Here is an 18,010-nt window from a genome sequence, read left to right on the forward strand (position 1 = left end):
AGGAGGGAGCTGTGCTCCTGTGCGTGGGGTGTGTGCACTGTGCCCCTCTTCCCCTGCCTGGCTGGAGACATCTGGAGGTGTACTGGCTGTGGAGGACGCTGAAAGTGTCCCCAGCCACCCATAGACTCCCTCAGGCCCGTCCTCACCGAGATCACTTTGCCTGGACTTCCCTGTGTCCCAGCTGCCACTAGCATTTCACTTAACTTTCACCAGAACATGCTTCCTGGAGAGCTGATAGGAAAGAAGCAGAGCCAGCTGCAGCTTGGGGTACCTGCTGTGCCACAAACGGGTATCTCTGGTATCCTGGCAGGCCTGGCAAAGACCCTGGAACTGAGATGCCCCCGCTTTGGTTCCCATGACCCCTCAAAGCTACTGTCACTGTTGGTGCTGGGCATTGCATTTCCACTTGGGGAAAAAAAGAGTCTCAGGAAGACAAGTCACATAGTGCGCTGTGGCCTCTTCCTGTGGCTCTCTTGTCAACCCAGGCCAAGATGTACTGGGCTGCAGAGCCCTGCCTGCCTCTGCCTGCATCTGCTGCCCAGCAATTACAGAAAGTTAAAATTTACGGGAGCCACGGGTTTGCTGTGTTCTTGGTTTAATTAGTTATTTATTTATCAGTGACCTTTTGGGGACAAGTTTTTCTTTCGAGCATGTCTGAGGTAATACTGTAAATTAGTAAGCAGGTTTTAATTCATGAAGGCCCTGTTCACTGCACTGCATGTGCCCCATGAAACCGGGCACCCTGTCTCCCCTCAGCGAGTGGATGCAAAGAGGGATCGCTGCGGATCAGGGTTGGGCTTCAGGCATCCGCTTCCCATCCTTCAGTGGGGCTGAGCACCTGGCGTTGGCAGGTCTCCGTGGCTTTGCAGCTGCCCTGTGCTGAGCAGGGTGTCCAAGGGGAGTAAGTGGAGGGCCCTGCCCCATGGGCTCCAGAGACGTATTATGAACATGGCCTCTTCCGGAAGATGGCAGATGTGGACCTCCTGGATTGTCCAGGTAGGCTATAAGTGCAGGACAAGTGTCCTTGTGACATGGACCCTGAGAAGGCCATGTGACAACTAGGCAGAGAGCAGTGTATGCACAAGCCAGGGGAGCCAGCAGTCACCAGAAGCTGGAAGAAGGAGCCTCCCAGGGAGCGTGGTCTTGCTCACACCTTGACTTTGGATGTCCTTCAGAATGGCAAGAGAGCTAGGCATGGTGGCACACACCTGTAATCCCAGCACTTGGGAGGCTGAGGCAGGACTGTGTGTTAAGACCCTGTTCTGTTTTTGTCACAGCAGCCCTGGGACACTTGTGGAGGGCTCTCCTTGCAGCTGCCATGGGAAGGGGCAGCATTAGGAGCTGTCACTGTCAACCCAGACTCCACAGTGATAGGTTCTGACCTCCTCACCTGCTGCAGGCGAGCAGACTTGCTGTCCTCCCCCGCCCCCACACACACACACTGTGTGGTGGCTCCCACACCAGACAGCCAGGGCAGGCAGGGGTGGCAGCTAAAACCGTGTGACAGTTCTTGCCTCCCTCCCTCCCACACTTGGAGTGTTAAATGAGACTTCTTGACTCAGGCGAGCTCCTCGCCTGGTTACAGAGATGCAAAATCAGCTGTGGTAACAGCACCAGCTCCTTCCGCCCAGGAGCTGGGCTCTGGCTTGCATATTGTCCTGTCTCTCCCTCAGCGGGGAACCAGCAGGCTGCCCCCCACACTGCGTGGGCATTGTGCTGCTGGAGGAGGCGCCTGCTGCTGGGCACCACGTCCTCCCGTGCTGACACGGTGCATGCGCAGCTGTGGAACACGGCCAAGGAGCTCACGCTATTCTCTGAGGAATTAGTGCTTGAAGCCCAGGCTCTGAAAACTCAATGCAGTGTGTTCATGCATGCATTTCTAACCCTGCAAATTTTGTGTACAAGCTGCACTACTGCTCTCCTCCTGCACTGAGACGATTTCTGGAAGTCACTGTTTCTCAGTGGGCTCCCTGGGGGCTGCAGCATTTCCGAGTGTTGCCGTGGTGTGTCCGCCCACACACCCACGCCCTGCTGACATGGACTGCTGATTTTCCTTTCTCTGTTGGTTTATCTGGACACCCCCAGTTGTTCCACCTGGCCTTCTTGTGAGGATGAGGTTTACCTGTCCTAGAGCTGCCCTTCCTGGCAGCCTCTCCTGGCTGTGAGCTGTCCTTGTGGATCACTTCTTGTACATCTTCATAAAGTCAGAGTAGGAACTGCAGATTATATTACTTTAGCATTTGGAAAGCCTGGGGATTGTTATATAAAGCAGTGTGAAGGGTGTGGCTCAGCAGAAGAGAAATTGCCTAGCATGCATGAGGCCCAGGGTTCATTCCACCCTTCCCCTCACGCTCACCCCCATAAAGAGCAGGAGGAGGAAAAAGAAGCTGGGTGCAGTGGCACGTGCTTCTAATCCTAGCCCAGCAAGCTCAAGCCCAGCCTGTGCGACTCAGCAAGAGCCTGTCTCAAAAAGGGCCAGGGCTGAAGCTGGCTGCGACTTTGGAGAGAAAGCTTGGGTCTTCTGGGGCCTTTATGTGAGCCCCATCCTGTCTGCTACCCCAGCGCTGAAGGCAGTTGCGCCTGTACTACCACCAGAGCTCACCCAGAGCCAGGAGCACCTTGGTGGGGATGTTATGGTTTGTGTCTGGATGTCCCCTCAAAGCCTCATGCAGTCATGGGGTGGACTTCTAGAGTTTATGATTGATTCATGGCGCAGTGTTGGAATTATGGATGTAAGTGCAACACCCACCCTCGGGGGGTTAGTTTGCATACGATTGTAAGGGAGGGAAAGAGGCTGCTTGCTGCTGTTTCTCCCTTTTTGCTCTTGTTGCTTTTGCTGTTTTCTGTTGCCCTGAACTGTTGCCCTCTGCCATGTGCCACCCTGCCTTAGAACCAGCCGAGCTTGGACTGAAACCTCCACAAACTGTGAGGTAAATAAACCTTTCCTTCCTTAATTCTGGGCATCAGGTATTTTGTCTCAGCAAAGAGAGAAAAGTAACTGAGACAGGGTGACTAGGAAGAAAGAGGATGGTGTCATTGAGCATGTGGAGAAATCAGTGAATGGAAAATGGTGCCACCCCTGTGGAACACAATCTGGAGGCTCCTCAAAAAGTTAAATGTAGGATTACCATCGACCCAGCATTTCTGTCCCTAAATACTCCAGAGAAAGCAGGAGTTGAAACAGGTGTTGTTTGCGCGCATTACTCACACTGGCCCGAAGGTGGAGGCAGCCCCGCGCCTGCGCGCGAGTGAATGGGCGAACAGAGTGCAGTGTGTCCGTGCAGTGCAGTGCTGCTCAGCCTGAAAGGCAGCCGAGTTCTGGGGCAGGCTGCGCCACGGCCGACCTGGAAAAGCCCAGAATTAAGCCAGACACAGAGACACCATAAGGTTCCAATGTTGACATGTCCAAACAGGGAAATCGCTAGAGATGGAATCATCAGTAGTTGCCAAGGGCCAGGGAGGAGGCATGTAGGGGAAAGATTAGGGCAAATGTGGAGCGACTGCTAATGGAGATAGGGCTTCTTTTTGGGGTGATGAGAAAGGGATGGTTTTGGAGACGGGGCCCTGGTTGTACACCATGGAGAATATGCTAAATATGCTCAGTTGTTCACTTGTGGGTAGAATTTTATATGAATTTCATCTTCATTAAAAACTTACTTTAAAAGCTGGACGTGGTGGCGCACACCTATCATCCCAGCACGGGGGAGGCTGAGGCAGGGGGACTGCTGTGAGTTCCAGGCTAGCCTGGGCTACATAGTGAGTTCGAGGGCAGCCTGAACTACATAGCAAGACCCTGTCTCAAAAAACAAATAAAAAAACCCAAACATATTTTATAAACAAAGTGGCTCACTCCAGGACCCACCTGTGACACACATGGTGACACCTGTGGAGCTGGGGCCTGCGTGGAGTGCTGTCCTGGGTGCCTTGCCTTGATGACCATGCAGGTGGTCCCCTCTGTGGGCCATTCCTGATTATCTGGAGTGTGGCTTGACCTCTTTGCCCCCTGGGCGGGAAGCCTGGTGGCAGTTCCTCCATGGTGGGAGCCCCCAGTCAGCAGCCCTGGCTGCCTTTTCCCGCCTGTGAGGACTAAGGGCTTTGTTTCATTTCATTACTGGGTCACAGATAGGGTGGGGTGGGCAAAGACGTGCTTGTTGCTTCTTGGCTGCCATCCTAAGAATGTCCAGTGAGCCCAGCCTCTGACTGTGAGGGGTGCAGCCAGTGTCCTTACTCCTGGTGTGACCCCATGACCCCGGCCACGATGATAGGACAGACTGAGCTTCCCAACAAAAGGTGTGCATTGCCCCCTCCCAGTAGGTGTGTGTGGCCCTGAGACGAGGGCCGCAGACCCAGTGCTGAGGGCCATACACAGGGCTCATGGCTGTTGCTGCCCTGGCCGGGGTGCATCAGGCTGTCCCGAGGGTGCCCAGGCAGGTGGCACCTAGCGGGGCTCTGCCCTGAGGGCCTGGCTGGAGGACCCCCAGGCAGTAGGTCTGGCTCCAGGGAGGGAGTAGGGAGGTGCCTAGCCCCCATTGGGTCCCTGGGAGTTTTGTCTCACCTTGTAGGTCTCTGCTCCCCAAGACAGTGGGAGACTGGGTGGTGACCTTGGAAGCTCGATAGGTAATTGACAAGAGCTGGTGGGGCTGGCCAGACTGGCAGGATGGACCCAGAAAGGCCCCACACAGGCCAGGACCAGGTGCTGTGGGCAGGGGCATCTCTTGGGAAAGGGTGGGGTGGGCATATGTGCGCACTTCCCTGACTGAGGGTGGAGGGCCTGGGAAGAAGGTCTCAGGTACCAGCAGGATGTGGGTCCCCTAGGTGTCCCCACTCATGCTTGTGTCCTACACACCTTCCTGCAGCTGCCTCCCTTGGATGGCTCTGGTATGTCCCTAGTTATGGATGCCTGCCCCTCTGCAGACTGTGCCCCTCTGCAGACTGTCCCCACTGGAAGAGAGGTCCCCAGTGGGTGCGGGCTTGCTGGCCACAGTCCCCCTGCCAACGTCTGTCTCCGCTCTTTGTTCAGGTGAACCTGAGCAAGGTGGGTGAGTACTGGTGGAATGCTATCCTCGAGGGTGAGGAACCCATCGACATCGACAAGATCAACAAGGAGCGCTCCATGGCCACTGTGGATGAGGAGGAGCAGGCGGTCCTGGACCGGCTCACCTTTGACTACCACCAGAAGCTGCAGGGCAAGCCACAGAGCCATGAGCTGGTACGGCCACTGTGCCCTCCTTTGCTGGTGACAGGGTGCTTGCAGGAGCCGGGTGACACTGGGGGCGGGGTGGGTCAGTCCCCCTTGGCCATCCTGCATCCTGTCCCACCTACTCTTGCCACCGTTCCCCACCTGAAGACAAGTGAGCACAGGTGGCAGAGCCTTAAAGAGTGCCAGGAGATGGATCCACCTTCATCCACAGCAGCAAGGCGGAGGAGGGGCTCTGGGCCACAGGGCCAGCCTGGGTCCTCTTCGGGCAGGGACCGCTGCCTCCCCACGGTGCAGGGACGGGCTGTCTGCCTGTGGCAAAGAGAGCGATGATGAGATAAACATAACCCTGAGAGTGTCTGCATAGGGAAGAAAGGGCTGCTTGCCTTCGGGTTCTTTCACCTTCCAGTGCACACAGACCCAGCACAGTGTGGATTGGTAGGGAGAGGTCAGCTGCAGGGCATGAGCCAGTCCCCGGAAGGCCACTTCCGTGAGCGGCCTGCACGTCTGGCCTGGGTCTCTGAGTCTGTGTGGTTTGTGTGACTGTCCTGTCCTTTCCTTCCTGGGCAGCGTGTACCCATCAGGGCTGTGTGCTCTGATGCGTTGATGCCGTGGCCTGTTTTCACAGCCATGTCACCTGCCCCTGGGAGGGCCCTATGCGGCACCCTGGAGATGATCTCCCTTCCTAGTATTGTTGAGTCCCAGGGTCTCCGAATGGTTTGGGACCAACCAGGGGCCCAGGCCAGGTTGACCCCAGATCTCATCCCAGCCTTCTCTGTCCAAGGCCGTGGCCCTGCCCAACCTGGCTTGGTCCCTTGGGGGCGAGAACGCTCCTTTCAGCTCAGACCCCACTCACCCAGGGCCCAGTGACATTGAAGGACATGTCATGGGATGCATGGGCCTAGAGGTCATGGGACTCTAGGGTGACAGTATGGCTCGGTGCTCACTTGCAGTGGTGTAGACAGGCTGGCGTGGCATTCAGCCCCACCACACTGCATCCGTCCCATCCGTGAACCTTTGCCCTGGGGTGGGCCCCATCTCAGGTCAGCGCGTGTCCACAGGAAGCGACCTCTGGGCATGGGTCTGTTTGGACTCAGGATGTGAAGGTAGGTGCTCGTCGTCCTGGGTGGATTAGGAGGAGATGCTGCTCGGCACCCTGCTCCTAAGGATGCAGATCTTTGTGCTGCAAGACAGTGGGGCTGACGGCTGTGGCGCCTCTGCCTTTCCCGGGTGCCAGCTTCAGGCCTGTCAGAGAAGCTCTGGAAACGAGTATTCACTCTGGCATGAACTGTGTGCACTGGTCAGGCCTCAGTGAGGGCTTCTGTGGACTTCAGCTGTGAGTCCCACAGCTCTTTCCATTTCTGGCTCCTGAGTTCACGATTTCACACCTCTCACAGGACCTACAGGTTGTGCTCACTTTGGCAGCACATACATGAAATAGGACACACAAGTCAAAACCAGGAGCGGCTGGGGCAGTGGACCTGTGTGGACCTGCAGGAGCTTCAGCTCATTGCTTCCAGTCCTGCTGCTCCCCGTCCCGTGCATTCTGTGCTGGCGTCCTCTGGCTGCACAGTGTCACCTTCTTGAGGGCTGACGTCACCAGAGCTTGTGCTGCGTCCACAGGGAGGGCAGCCTGGGGCTAGCCCTCAAGGTCCATAGAGGCCAGACACTTCATGCCCGCCTTCTCCGAAGAGCAGCTCAGCCCCGGTGCAGCTGCTCTGTCTCTGACCCTGGTGCCTCGGGGCTCCCTGCATTGGTGGCTGCTGCCCAGACCTGGGAACACGGCAGTCTGCTCATCCCAGCAGTGAGGAAGCTCCAGGGAAGTTCTGGCCTCCAGCTCACACCAAGACCCCACTGACAGCCTGGGGCAGGAGAGGCTCGAGGGCCAGGTGCGGGTTGTACCACAACCTATGGGTGGGTGGCTGCCATGTGCCCTCTATGCGGCCACCTTGTCCTGCCGGAGCTGACTTGCTGCAAGGACAGTGTGTGGGGCCCTCATGGCCCCCATAGCATGGCAGAGACCAAGTGAGGGCTGTGTAGGTTCACCCAGGCCTGGTGCACAGCTGTTCGTGACCCTGTGCTGGGAGCCCAGGGACTGGCCAGCAGCCTGATTAAGAAGAATCCAAAGAATCTTCAGGTGCTGTGGTCTAAAAAGATCATTTTGTGTCCAAATCAGTTCTGCTGTGGCCTTGCCGGGCCAGGTAGCCTGCTGCCCTTGAGGGGACGTGTGTCCCTGCTCCGAGCAAGGTGCCGTGGGGAGACTTCAACGACTTGCAGGAGCCCAGGGCTTCAGTGCATGGGGTGGGACCCAGAGTGACCCCTCACTGACCTGCTCCTGGACAACCAGCGAGCCTCCAGCGGATGGTAATGAGCTCAAGTTGTGGGGCTGTGCTATGTTTCGGTGCCCAAGACTTGGCTTCTCTCTCGGCTTGGCATGGCTTGGGGGCCCTGACCCCATGGCACCCCAAGGGTGCCATGTTAAATAAATTCCTTTTTTTAATGAATGAAGGAACACACTTAGAAAGGTAGTTCTATGGCGTTACGTGGCCCCAGGAAGTAGTTTGGCCGCTTTTTCCTTCTTATTGGGGATACCTTACAGGGAAGCAAAGGGACCCACCCAAGAGGTCCTTAGGGCCCAGGTTGTTTGCTGAGGATCATGGACCTCCTTGAGGGGAGAGGCTCTAGGTGGGGCAGGTTCTCTCTCAGCTTCTGTCTGCCATGCAGGTTGGTATAATCACAGTCACCAGCATGCCTGGCATGGATGCCCATTTATGGTGTGCACTCGAGTTTTCTAAATTTGCCAGGATTTCAAATTGTGCTTCTAATACCGCAGATGCTGTGTGCTCTGAAGCATTTTAACTTTGAAGTGATAACACTTCTCTCGTTTGAAAGTCTTTCATGTCACTGTGAGGTCATCTCTCTGCAGAGTCACCTAATTTAATCCCTTTGTCATGCCCCTCATTTAATCTTATTGTGCAGGGTCCCCTGAAGAGGGGAGTGTGGAGTCGCAGGAACATGGTCAGTTTGCACTGGGATGTGTCTTTCTGTGACCTCTTCTGTCCGGCATGGTGGGACCACCCTGATGGGCAGATGCTAGCATTACCAGGCCAGCTGGTGACACCCACAGAGCCTGCTTCCCACCTTTGCCCAGGGGCGGTCTGAGCTCAGGTCCTGGCACACTGAGCTTCCTCTGTCGGAAGGTCTAGAATGATAACCTTTGCACGCTCAGCTTCCCACACAAGACTTCCCACTGTCCCTGGCCTGGAGGGGCTCCCGGACCTTCTCTGGCCTCCTGCTTGGGTTGTCAGCTTGGTCCATTCTTGGATTTGGTTGAGATGGTCCGGCCTCATGTTCCCCATGGATAGAGATGGAGGCCAGGCCTTCAGGGTCACAGAGAGGTTCCCTGTCCCCTCCCTTCTCCCAGTCACATGTGTATGACTCCCTCTCAGACCCCACTACAGAACCACCTTCTCCAAATGGTCATTCTAGTCTCTGATCTGATTTATTTGTAAGAAACTGGGAAAAATAGGTCAGTCTCAATAAAAAGGCTGGGGATGTAGCTCAGTGGTTCAGTCTCCAATATGGAAGGCAGGGGGTGGGGGAGCCCACAGGAAAAAGGAAGCCCCCAGTCAGGAAAGTGGTATTTTATTTAAGACACTGGAGCTGAGGACCCAGTGGTTTCCGCAGACGTTGGGAGTTTCCCCACGGCTCAGGTCTGTTATGCCCACCTGTGTTCCCTGAGAGGAGTCCTGACCACCTGTCTGCTGGGCTTTCTGCAGCAGGAACCTTGGACTCCATGCGTGAGGGGCCTCTGGCCCTGTACTTACTCTTTCATTTCTCATGGTGGAAAGAAAACAGAGGTCATCCCCACCCCTGGGTGCGCGTGCTGTGCTGTGGATGGCTGGCAGATAATGGAGGCCTGGAGGGCCTGCCAGCGTAGGTGCAGACGCATCCGTTGGGCACAGCTGTCTATGTCTCCGGCCTGGCTGCGCAGTCGGGTCTGCTCCCAAGCCTGGAAGGCTGCAGTTTGAGAGTGGAGCTGAGTTCCCCAGCTCTGACCGTGTCCCCAGGGAGGCATTTGGGGGTTGCTGCGTCATACTGTGGGTCAAACCTGGATTGTCTGATCAATGGTAGGAACCTCCCCGCATTCCTCTGTTGAGTCCCGAGGTGGGCTGGGGGCCTCTCTGCGGGAGTCCAGAGGTGGAGGGCTAGGAATTCTGGCTGGGGGCCGCAGAGTCTTGCGGAGGAGTTGGCAGTCGCCATGTGAGTGTCCCAAGGCAAGGCCATGGTTAGCATGCCGGGGAGAAAGCGCGGCGCCGGTCATCTTTAACCTCTCTGTTTTCTGTTCATAGAAAGTCCATGAGATGCTGAAGAAGGGGTGGGATGCTGAAGGCTCTCCCTTCCGAGGCCAGCGATTCGACCCGGCCATGTTCAACATCTCCCCGGGGGCTGTGCAGTTTTAGTGACTGGAAGGAAAAGGATGACCCCTGTCCTCGGCCATCCCCCTCGGCTCCCTGCGTGCCAGGGGCGCGCTCATCTCCTCCACCCCTAGCCACCCTTTCTCTCAAGGGTGAGCCCAGCCTTCCTCCTGACCTCGCACCTCCAGACTGTTGGGGGCAGGTGCGGGGCCAGTGTTGCTGGCCGCCGTGGCCAACGCTGACTGAAGGTGTTTGACGCGCAGGAGGGACACTTGCCCGAGAACCGGGAGCACATGCTGTCTTCACGGCACCCAGCATCGAGGGCTGCACCCATCACCCCACCCCACTTGTTTTGACGTCCTCTGCTTGCTGTCCTGGTGGCTGGGTGGGGAGTTCTGTCCCTTCAGCAAGGCCCAGTTGGAATGTGGGGCTCAGTGCTTGCATGAGGGGAACTGGGTGCACTGTGGGGTGCTGCTGGGCCTCTGTGGGAACCCCTTGCCCTCTGGGGTGTGTTCACATGCGCCTTGCTCTTTGTGAGTGTGCTGGGTTGTGCCGTCTGCACGTCATCGGTGTTGGGGAGTCTGCGCTCCAGGCATGGCGGGTCCCTTCTGTGCTTTGACTGTGGCTGCCTTGCCGGGCTCTTGTGGAAGTGAGTGGGCCCAGCCACCGCTGCATGATACTCTGCTGGGCTGTCTGGAGGCCTCCTTGTGGGGTTGGACCAGGAACAGACGTGGGCACTCTAAGGAAGAGATCACGGCAAGCTCCTGGCCTGGACCTCAGCCATAGGAGGAGGGGTGCCTGAGCCAGCTGCTGAAGGCAGTCCCCAGAGCCCGAAGACTGTCTGCTTCCCGGGGGACTGGGCACCACTCCAGCAGCCCCATGCCCACCCCTTGAGTACAGCTGCTGCCCTGCTCCAGCCAGATCATGTGACCGGACTGAGGGGTGGGGCCCAGGTGCCCAAGGGCTCCCAGGGGCCTCTACCCTATAGCCAGGAGCTTGTATTACCCCTGCCCAGCACTGCGCCCTCATCCAGCTCTTGACCTTGGTGCAGACAGTTTACACCACAGGTCTCCACACCTGTGCCTCCTGCAGCCCACTAGAAGCAAGGCCTGGCCTCCCGTTCGATGTGAAGGCTGGGGAGGGGCTGTCCCCAGGGGCTCAATGGGGGCGACCCTCCAGAGACAGCTAGCTTCAGCTGTGGAGCTAGAGCTGGTGAGGGGGTTTCTGTTTCCTGGAGGTGCAGGCAGCCTGTGAGAGGTATGAACCAGGGGATGCTCTGTGGTTAAAGGAGGGAACAGCTGTGAGAGCCCTGTCATCTCATGTTCGCCACCGAGCTGGTGCCAGGGAGCAGAACCATCACCTCCCAGAGGCCCGGAGGAAGCTTTGCTCATTTTTCCTGAAATTCCCACCAGGAGCCTGGGATTTGCATACTGCTGCTGCCGGAGTGCGTGTCTGCTGTCCTCTTTCTGATCCCCTAGCTACCCCCGTCCCTGCCTGTGGCTGGTCTTCCTGAGGAGTGGTAGAGTGTGGGAGCCCTGTGCCTCATTGTGTGGTACTTGGAGTCGTTCCATTCCTTGGCAGTGACTTCCTCTTGCCTGGTTTGGTTTTCCGTGTGGATTTTCTCCTGTTTCCTGCCCTGCTTCAACAAGCGCAAGCCCTGTCCAGGAAGAGCAGTGCAAAGTGGTGGCCGCATGGCAGGAGCAGCCACCCCCATGTGGCCCTGCCATGCCCCCTCCTGGCATGGCTTGTTTCCAGCACCTGGTGGATGGTTCTCTGCCCAGGGTGCCACCCTGGGCTGGACCAGTGTTTGTCCGGAGCTGGCGCACGGCCTGTTTTCTCTTTTTAGACACGACAGCTGCAGTTTGGCCACTAAGTCCCACCAGCTGAGGTCTGAGGAAAGCGGGGTGACTCATCCCCCTTGTCCAGGGGCCCTGGAGAGTGGGGTGTCCAGCTTGCAAAGCTGCTCCAGTTCCTCGGTGTTAGTTTGCAATAAATCTGTATTTAAGCATCGTGGGTCTGTCTGTGACATGCCGTTAGGACAGCTCTGCCTGCGAGCAGTCGTCAGCTGTGATTCCGAGCCGGGAGGCCTTTGGCCCCTGGGCCCAGCAGCACCAGAGTGGGGAATTCTTACAGGCTGTTTCCCATCCATCCTGCAGCCCTGCCAGGACTTCACAACAGCTCTCAGATCCAGCAAGTGTTGATGGGGCATGGGTGGGGCTGCAGATCTGCCCTCCACACAGGCTTTGAGTGATGATGTCCCTGAAGGCTCGGGTAAGCACAGAATCCCGAACGGCCCCACTGGAGCCCCTCCACCTGGTGCATGGGCTTCCACGGAGCTGGAGCCTGGCAGGTCGCAGCTGTGCCCATCCAGACTGCCTCAGTCCAAGGCGTCCGTCTCTCCTGATCCTGCTCCCTTGGGGACAGGGCCTGGGGGCTGGATCTCAGTGAATGAAGACCTTCCCTGGGGTAGGAGTCCTGCTCAGAAGGGAGGGCTGAGCAGCGGCTACAGTGCAGGAGGGTGAACAGCCGAGTGTATCGTGTGGAAATGTGTCCAGGAGGTGTCAGCTGCTGCACAGGGAACGCACTGGCCAGAACACTGCGCTTGGGGAACAAACCGTCACCCCATCTCAAATCTGCTCCCCCAGCGGGCCAGCTGGCAGCCGCTCGGCAATGGGTGGCTCACTTCTAAAAGTGAATAGAAAGCTCAGAGCTGCCGGAGCTGTGTGCACCAGCCTGGCCGGTCCTCAGTGAGCTCTTCCCTGCTTCGAGGCTGGTGACCTTGCCTGGGACCTGCTGCCGAGTGGTGATCCTCAGACGCAGGACTTCGGTGGCCAGCCAAGGCCATGCAGTGGGAGTGTGGGCTGCCTGCCTGGGAGCCTCCCCCTGACCCCAGGACGTCCCTGGGAATGTGGACTGTGAGCCCAGGGGCCTGCCAGCCCTGGGAAGGCACAGCTGTGGTCTTGTACCAGAAGAAAATGTCATATATCTTCAGGTTGAACTCACGAGTCAGCCCACTCCAAGGTGGTCTTGTGTGTTTTATCGTACTTTCTTGGTTTTGTTTCTTAAAAAAGAACTTGCTTCAGAAGGAGAGGAGCCCGACGCTACCGGGCTAGGGCTTCCTGAGGTGTCCTGCCCAGCCAAGTGCCCAAAGTTCCCTGCTGTACACACAGGGCCTTGGGTGGGGAGGACAGGGGGCCACTGTAGCCCCTCGGGTGAGTTGGGGAGACCAGAGCCCAGTGCCTGTTGGAGGGCCCCTGGGTCGGGCCACTTGGTTGCCTTGCCCTGGGCCATGCTTTTTCCGGGGCGGTGGAGGGATGGTTGGCGGGATGGGAGCATCAAGTCACAGCCCTGGCTGGTCTACAGGGGCACTGTGGCGGCATCACAGGGGCTGCTGGGTCATGGCAGAGATGCAGGTGCCCTGAGGTTCAGGGTGTGGTGGCTGCTGGCCCAGGGCATCCTCAGGTGTCTGGCTTCGGGCCGGGCAGGCTCCAGAAGGACAGAGAAGACCCCTGGACCAGGAGTGACCTGGCCAGCCTGCTGCCTTCCTGCTTGCCTGTCCTAAGCTTTGTGTGCTGGTCAGGCCCCAGCCCGCATGGCCTGCACCTCAGCCAGGCCAGGCCTGCTGCCCCCTCACATCCCATCACCTTGCTGTCCTTTTAGATGCAGCGACCAGCTGCCCCCAGTCACCTGGCCACAGTGCCTGACCATGACACAGGTGAGTGGCAGGGCTGACATGGCCCAAGGGACACCATGCAGGCCATCAGTCATCCTTGTCCCCAGCACAGGCCTGGCATAAGAAGAGGGGGGAGGACTCCTCAGTGTCATCCACCTTAAATACCCCACACCCCCCCCATCCCACAAGAAGTTGTGGAGCTGCCCAAGCCTCTGTTTCCCCAGGTCTCCTCCCCAGCTCCTCGCTGCAGAGCAGGGTCTGCCTCTCCATGGGGACTCTTAAGGCCAGGGTGGGGACGGTGTGGGTTTACGGGGCTGGGAAGAGAGAGGGGACCTTGGGGTCCTTGGGACCCAGTGGTGGCCACTGTGGAAACTGTCACCTGTGGGGACTGATGGTCCAGGGTGTGCAGCCCTGGCCTGCAGGACACAGTGTATGGAGCAAACCTTGAGAAGAGACCACAGATCAGGGCCAGGCGTTGGGTGGGGAGGGGCCAGCACCCTGGGGTCATCCATTGGCCAGGGTGAGGACGGGACTTTCTCACCTAGGGTGATCCCTGTAAGGGTGAGTGTGCAGGGCCTGGGGCCAACTCGGGCCACCCACGTAGGAGGGGCGGGTACCTTGTGGGAGAGGAAAGGGTGAGCCCAGGGTTGGGCAGGGGCAGTGGCAGGAGAGACCCCGCCAGTGAGGAGCGTGCAGGGGCTGTGATGAGCCCCCGCCAGCAGCACTGCCATGGTCGGAAGTCCTGGGGACAGGACATGCCCAGGGCCTGCAGGGAGCGCCGCATCTGCTCAGAGAGGAACCCGACTCACACTAGCTCTTCCCCCCATGTGTTCTGTCACCCTCAAGGCAGGCCCACCCAGTCTCCCTTTGTGTGTCTGGGGTTCAGGCACCCCATCTTGTTCCATGGTCCCCCAGTGACAACATTGGCCCCTGGAACAGGGCAAGCAGTGTGACAACCCAGTGTCGTCCTGTCCTGCTCACCTGAGGAGAGCCAGCCGTCTGCACTCGGTCATCTTCACCTGCAGTTGCCCCTCAGCATGTGCCTTCCTCGCTGTCCAAGATGCAAGCCTGCCCTGCGGCGGCCAGGATCCTCCGTGGGCTTGGTGCTCCCTGGTCCTATGAGCGTCCCGGGCCCCTCCGTCAAGCACCTTTGTGCTGCTTCCTGGCCTCATCTCACAGCCCCTCCTGGTGACCATACCAGTGCACACTGCTGCCACCGCCTGCATGGCCACCACAAGGCTGAGGCGGCCCTAGGTGACTGACTTGGCTCACGAAAGCAGGTCAGATTTGGGTGTGTGTTGCAAGGCACAGATGGGAAGTGGCTGCAGAAGGACAGTTTGGGCCGTGGCCTGTGGTGGCCACGGCGGGTTTGATCGGTTCTGAGAACAAGACTCAAGGTCAGATTTTAAAATGACCCCAGCTGAAGACCCCTTTTGACAGCAGCGTTCAGGGAGCGCCGCCACAGGGTGCTCCTGTCCCAGTGTCCCAGACCTGTGCAGGCTCGTGCAGCGGCAGGCTGTCCCCGACCACTGAGGCTCATGTGCGTGGGTTCGTCTGCTTGCTGCTGCCCAAGTCAAAGGAGACCATTTATTTTGATAAAAAAGGAAAAAGCACGTATTCAAAGCTCGCTCCAAGGGCTGAGGATTTAGCTCAGCAGCACAGCACCTGCCTCGCAAGCGGAAGGCCATGAGTTCAATTCCCGTTACCAGAAAAAAAAAGTCAAAGCTCGCTTCAAGGAGATAGAAGGGTACATTTGCCTCAGATCACCACCTCCCTGTGTATGGGTGGGTGAGGGTTTTTTGGAGCAAGGAACAGGGTGGGGTGAAGGATGCAAGGAGACAACAGGTCTCCAGGCCCCTTTCTTCCTTGAGTCAGACCTCTACCAGCCTAAGTGAAATGCGGCTTGAACTCATGCCATCATCTGTGCTCTGCCCATTCACCTGGGCTGAGATGCGGGGTGGCAGGAATGCCCTGTGCCTGGGGAAGTTTGGGGAAGCCACTTGTGTCTAAAGGCAAAAAGTAGGACTTTTAAGTAAACCTATTTGAAAGGCCAGGGAGATAGCTCAGTGGCACAGCACCTGCCCGGCAAGCATAAGGTCCTGAGTCAATTCCCACCCAAACTAACAAAAAACCCATTTGGAGATACCAGTCACCGACCCTCGAGGCACAAGGTACGGTACTTCAGAAATCCGAGAACGCAGCCCACACTGAATACCCGAGGCCCGCCTAGGAGTGTCCCAGACCGCATGTGGGGTGGAGACCTAGGGCCCTTGTGAGAAATGCTTAGGAGTGAGGAGATGCCACCATGGAGGGTTAGCCAAGTGCAGGGCTGGGTGACCACTCTGCTGGTCCCCGGGCCTCCTGCTGTCACAGATGCAGAGCCCTGGGCAGGGCTGGGCAGGGCCCCGGACAGATGGCAGTTGGGAGCTGGCTCTGCTGCCCACTCCATCCCCACCGCGACCTCAGAGCATCTGGAACACAGGAGCCCCACAGCCTACACCTCCCAGGGGACAAAGTCCAGCTTTCCCATGGTGCTTCAGTGTGGCAGTCACATGGTTCCCAGTGGCATAAGTGACTGCCTTGGCCCGTGCCTTCCTTACTGTTCCCCTGGCTCCTCGGACCTGCGGCAGTGTTTGGTTCAGTGAATGTCAATTTATTTACCCACCCTGGCTGGTGAGGACTTCGTTTAGGTCTGGTTCCTCCATCCGGGGGTGTAAAACATCCAGTAGCTCTGTGGGGCACAGAGCATGTAGAAAGTGGGCACGGGCAGCAATGCCATGGGCTCAGGGCCCGCTGGGCAGCAGCGGGAGGTGGCCCAGGCCCCACCTACCAGGGTAGTGCAGGGTAACCCAGGAAGTGACTGGATCAATGGGATCTTCACATCCGTACAGGGGTGACACCCCATCAGGCCAGATCTCAAGGGGCCCCAGCAGGGCAGGAGCTGGGCCCAAGGGGGCCAGGGCACTCGAGACAGGACACCTCACCATTGCAGGGACCCCAAAGGACTGCACCCCACAAGGCACTCAGACAGGTATGCACAGGTTTGGGGTGCTGGGGATACTACACCAGGCAGAGGGGTAGCGATCTGAGGAACTGGGTGTCTCCTTCATGATACACACACCCTCTCCCACCTTGCCTGCCTTTGTCACCTCCGCATCAGACAAGGTGGAGACCTCACTCCCACTCCAGGACATTGGACAGAGCCCTGGCATGCCTGTACCTTGGTTTCCCCACATGAAGAATAACCAGTGCTAGGCAGGAAGGGCCTGACTTTGGACGTAAGCTGTTTGCAGTCCTGTGTTGGGTCCTGCCCTGGCGGTCAGCATGGACCATCACCAGCCCTGGCCTTCAGCGAGCAGTCTAGCTGGCTCCCTAGGATGAGCTCCGCAGAGCTGGGGTCAATGCCCGGGGCCCAGCCCCTCCCTGGTGGAGGGCACAGAGCTCCCTTGCTGCTCCACCACTCCCTTAGGGCCTGGCTTCCAAGAAAACTCAGCCCGATTCCTGTCCTCCCTGCAGGGTGCCTTTCTGGCGGGTGGGGCAGAGGATTTAAATGTTTCTGTTGTGGTAAAACATAAAGTTTGCCATTTTAAACATTTGTAAGTGACATTAGAGACGTGGTTGTGAGGCCATCGCCACCATCCGTCTCCGGGACTTGGACCTCTTCCCAGCTGGAACTCCGAGCCTGTTCTGTGTTCCTGTGTGTTGCTGGGGGGAAAATGAGATTTCACAAGAGCTCCATTTCTGGGCTCTTGAAAAGTGAACCTCAAAGCTCCAGGGGATCCTCACAGAGCAGCTGCTGTAGCACACAGCCCCCAGTCCCTGCTGCCCGCCACAGTCCTGCAGGAATCAGAGCAGTATCCCCTGCCAGGCTGTAGTCAGCCCTGGAAGGCCCTGTTCCTGAGGGACAGTGGAGGTTCCCTTGGCAGGAGGGGCTACAAGGCAGGGCTGGAGTGCGACAGGTCTGGGGACACACGGAGTCTCTACTGGGACCCATGTGGCAGCCAAAGGGGCCACAGCAGAGGCAGAGCAGGAGGCACCGTGGAAAGCCGCTAAGGTTCCGTTTTGCAGAATAACCCCAGCTGGGTTTCTGGATTCCATTAACTTCTCAGTGTGACCAATTCCAGAAGCACAGAAAGCCGTGGAGACCCAAAGCAGCCTCCCCAGGACAGTGGGCTGTGCACAGAGCTGGGGCCCCTGGCCCCAGCAGGGGACAGACCCACCAGCACCAGTCCCTCACAGGGTGTGTGCACAGCCGTGCAGTATCCCCTCAAGAGTGTTTGGCTTTGAACTTACTCTGTAGGTCAGCTGGCCTTGAACTCCAAGCAGTCCTCCTGCCTCAGCCTCTCAGCTGAGAGCTGGGATTTCAGGCGTGTGTGACTATACCTGGTTTCCTATGTCTCTCTTTTCTTTCTTTCTTTCTTTCTTTTTTTTTTTTTTTTTTTTTGAATGGGATCTCACTATGTAGTTCAGGCTGGGTTTGAGTTCATTATGTAGCCCAGGCTGGCCTCGAACTCATGGCAATCCTCTTGCCTCAGCCTCCTGAATGATGGAATTACAGGCATGTACCACCACACTCAGCTCCTATGTCTCCTTGAGATGGGCTTTTTCACTCCCTGTAGCTTCCTTGAGGCCCATGTGAGGTGTGTGTGTTCTAGTTCATTCCTAGTTCTTCCTGAGTGACAGGCCGCAGTCTGAGGACAACCTTGGTGACAAGCCAGCCAC

The 18,010-nt window shown here is 57.7% G+C and overlaps 1 protein-coding gene across 1 annotated transcript in view; it reads left to right on the top strand.

Moving 5' to 3' along the window:
* Positions 1–11,628, top strand: part of Nudcd3 (NudC domain containing 3) — an 86,284-nt gene extending 74,656 nt beyond the window's left edge. Inside the window, exons 5-6 of the mRNA XM_005396666.2 lie at positions 5,021–5,209; positions 9,550–11,628. Coding sequence (XP_005396723.1) covers positions 5,021–5,209; positions 9,550–9,660 — 300 coding nt within the window. The 3' untranslated portion in view covers positions 9,661–11,628. The remainder of the gene's footprint in view (positions 1–5,020; positions 5,210–9,549) is intronic.
* Positions 11,629–18,010: the final 6,382 nt, after the last annotated feature.

Source organism: Chinchilla lanigera, unplaced genomic scaffold (assembly GCF_000276665.1).
Source record: "Chinchilla lanigera isolate Chin_1 unplaced genomic scaffold, ChiLan1.0 scaffold00055, whole genome shotgun sequence".
Taxonomy (NCBI): Eukaryota; Metazoa; Chordata; class Mammalia; order Rodentia; family Chinchillidae; genus Chinchilla; species Chinchilla lanigera.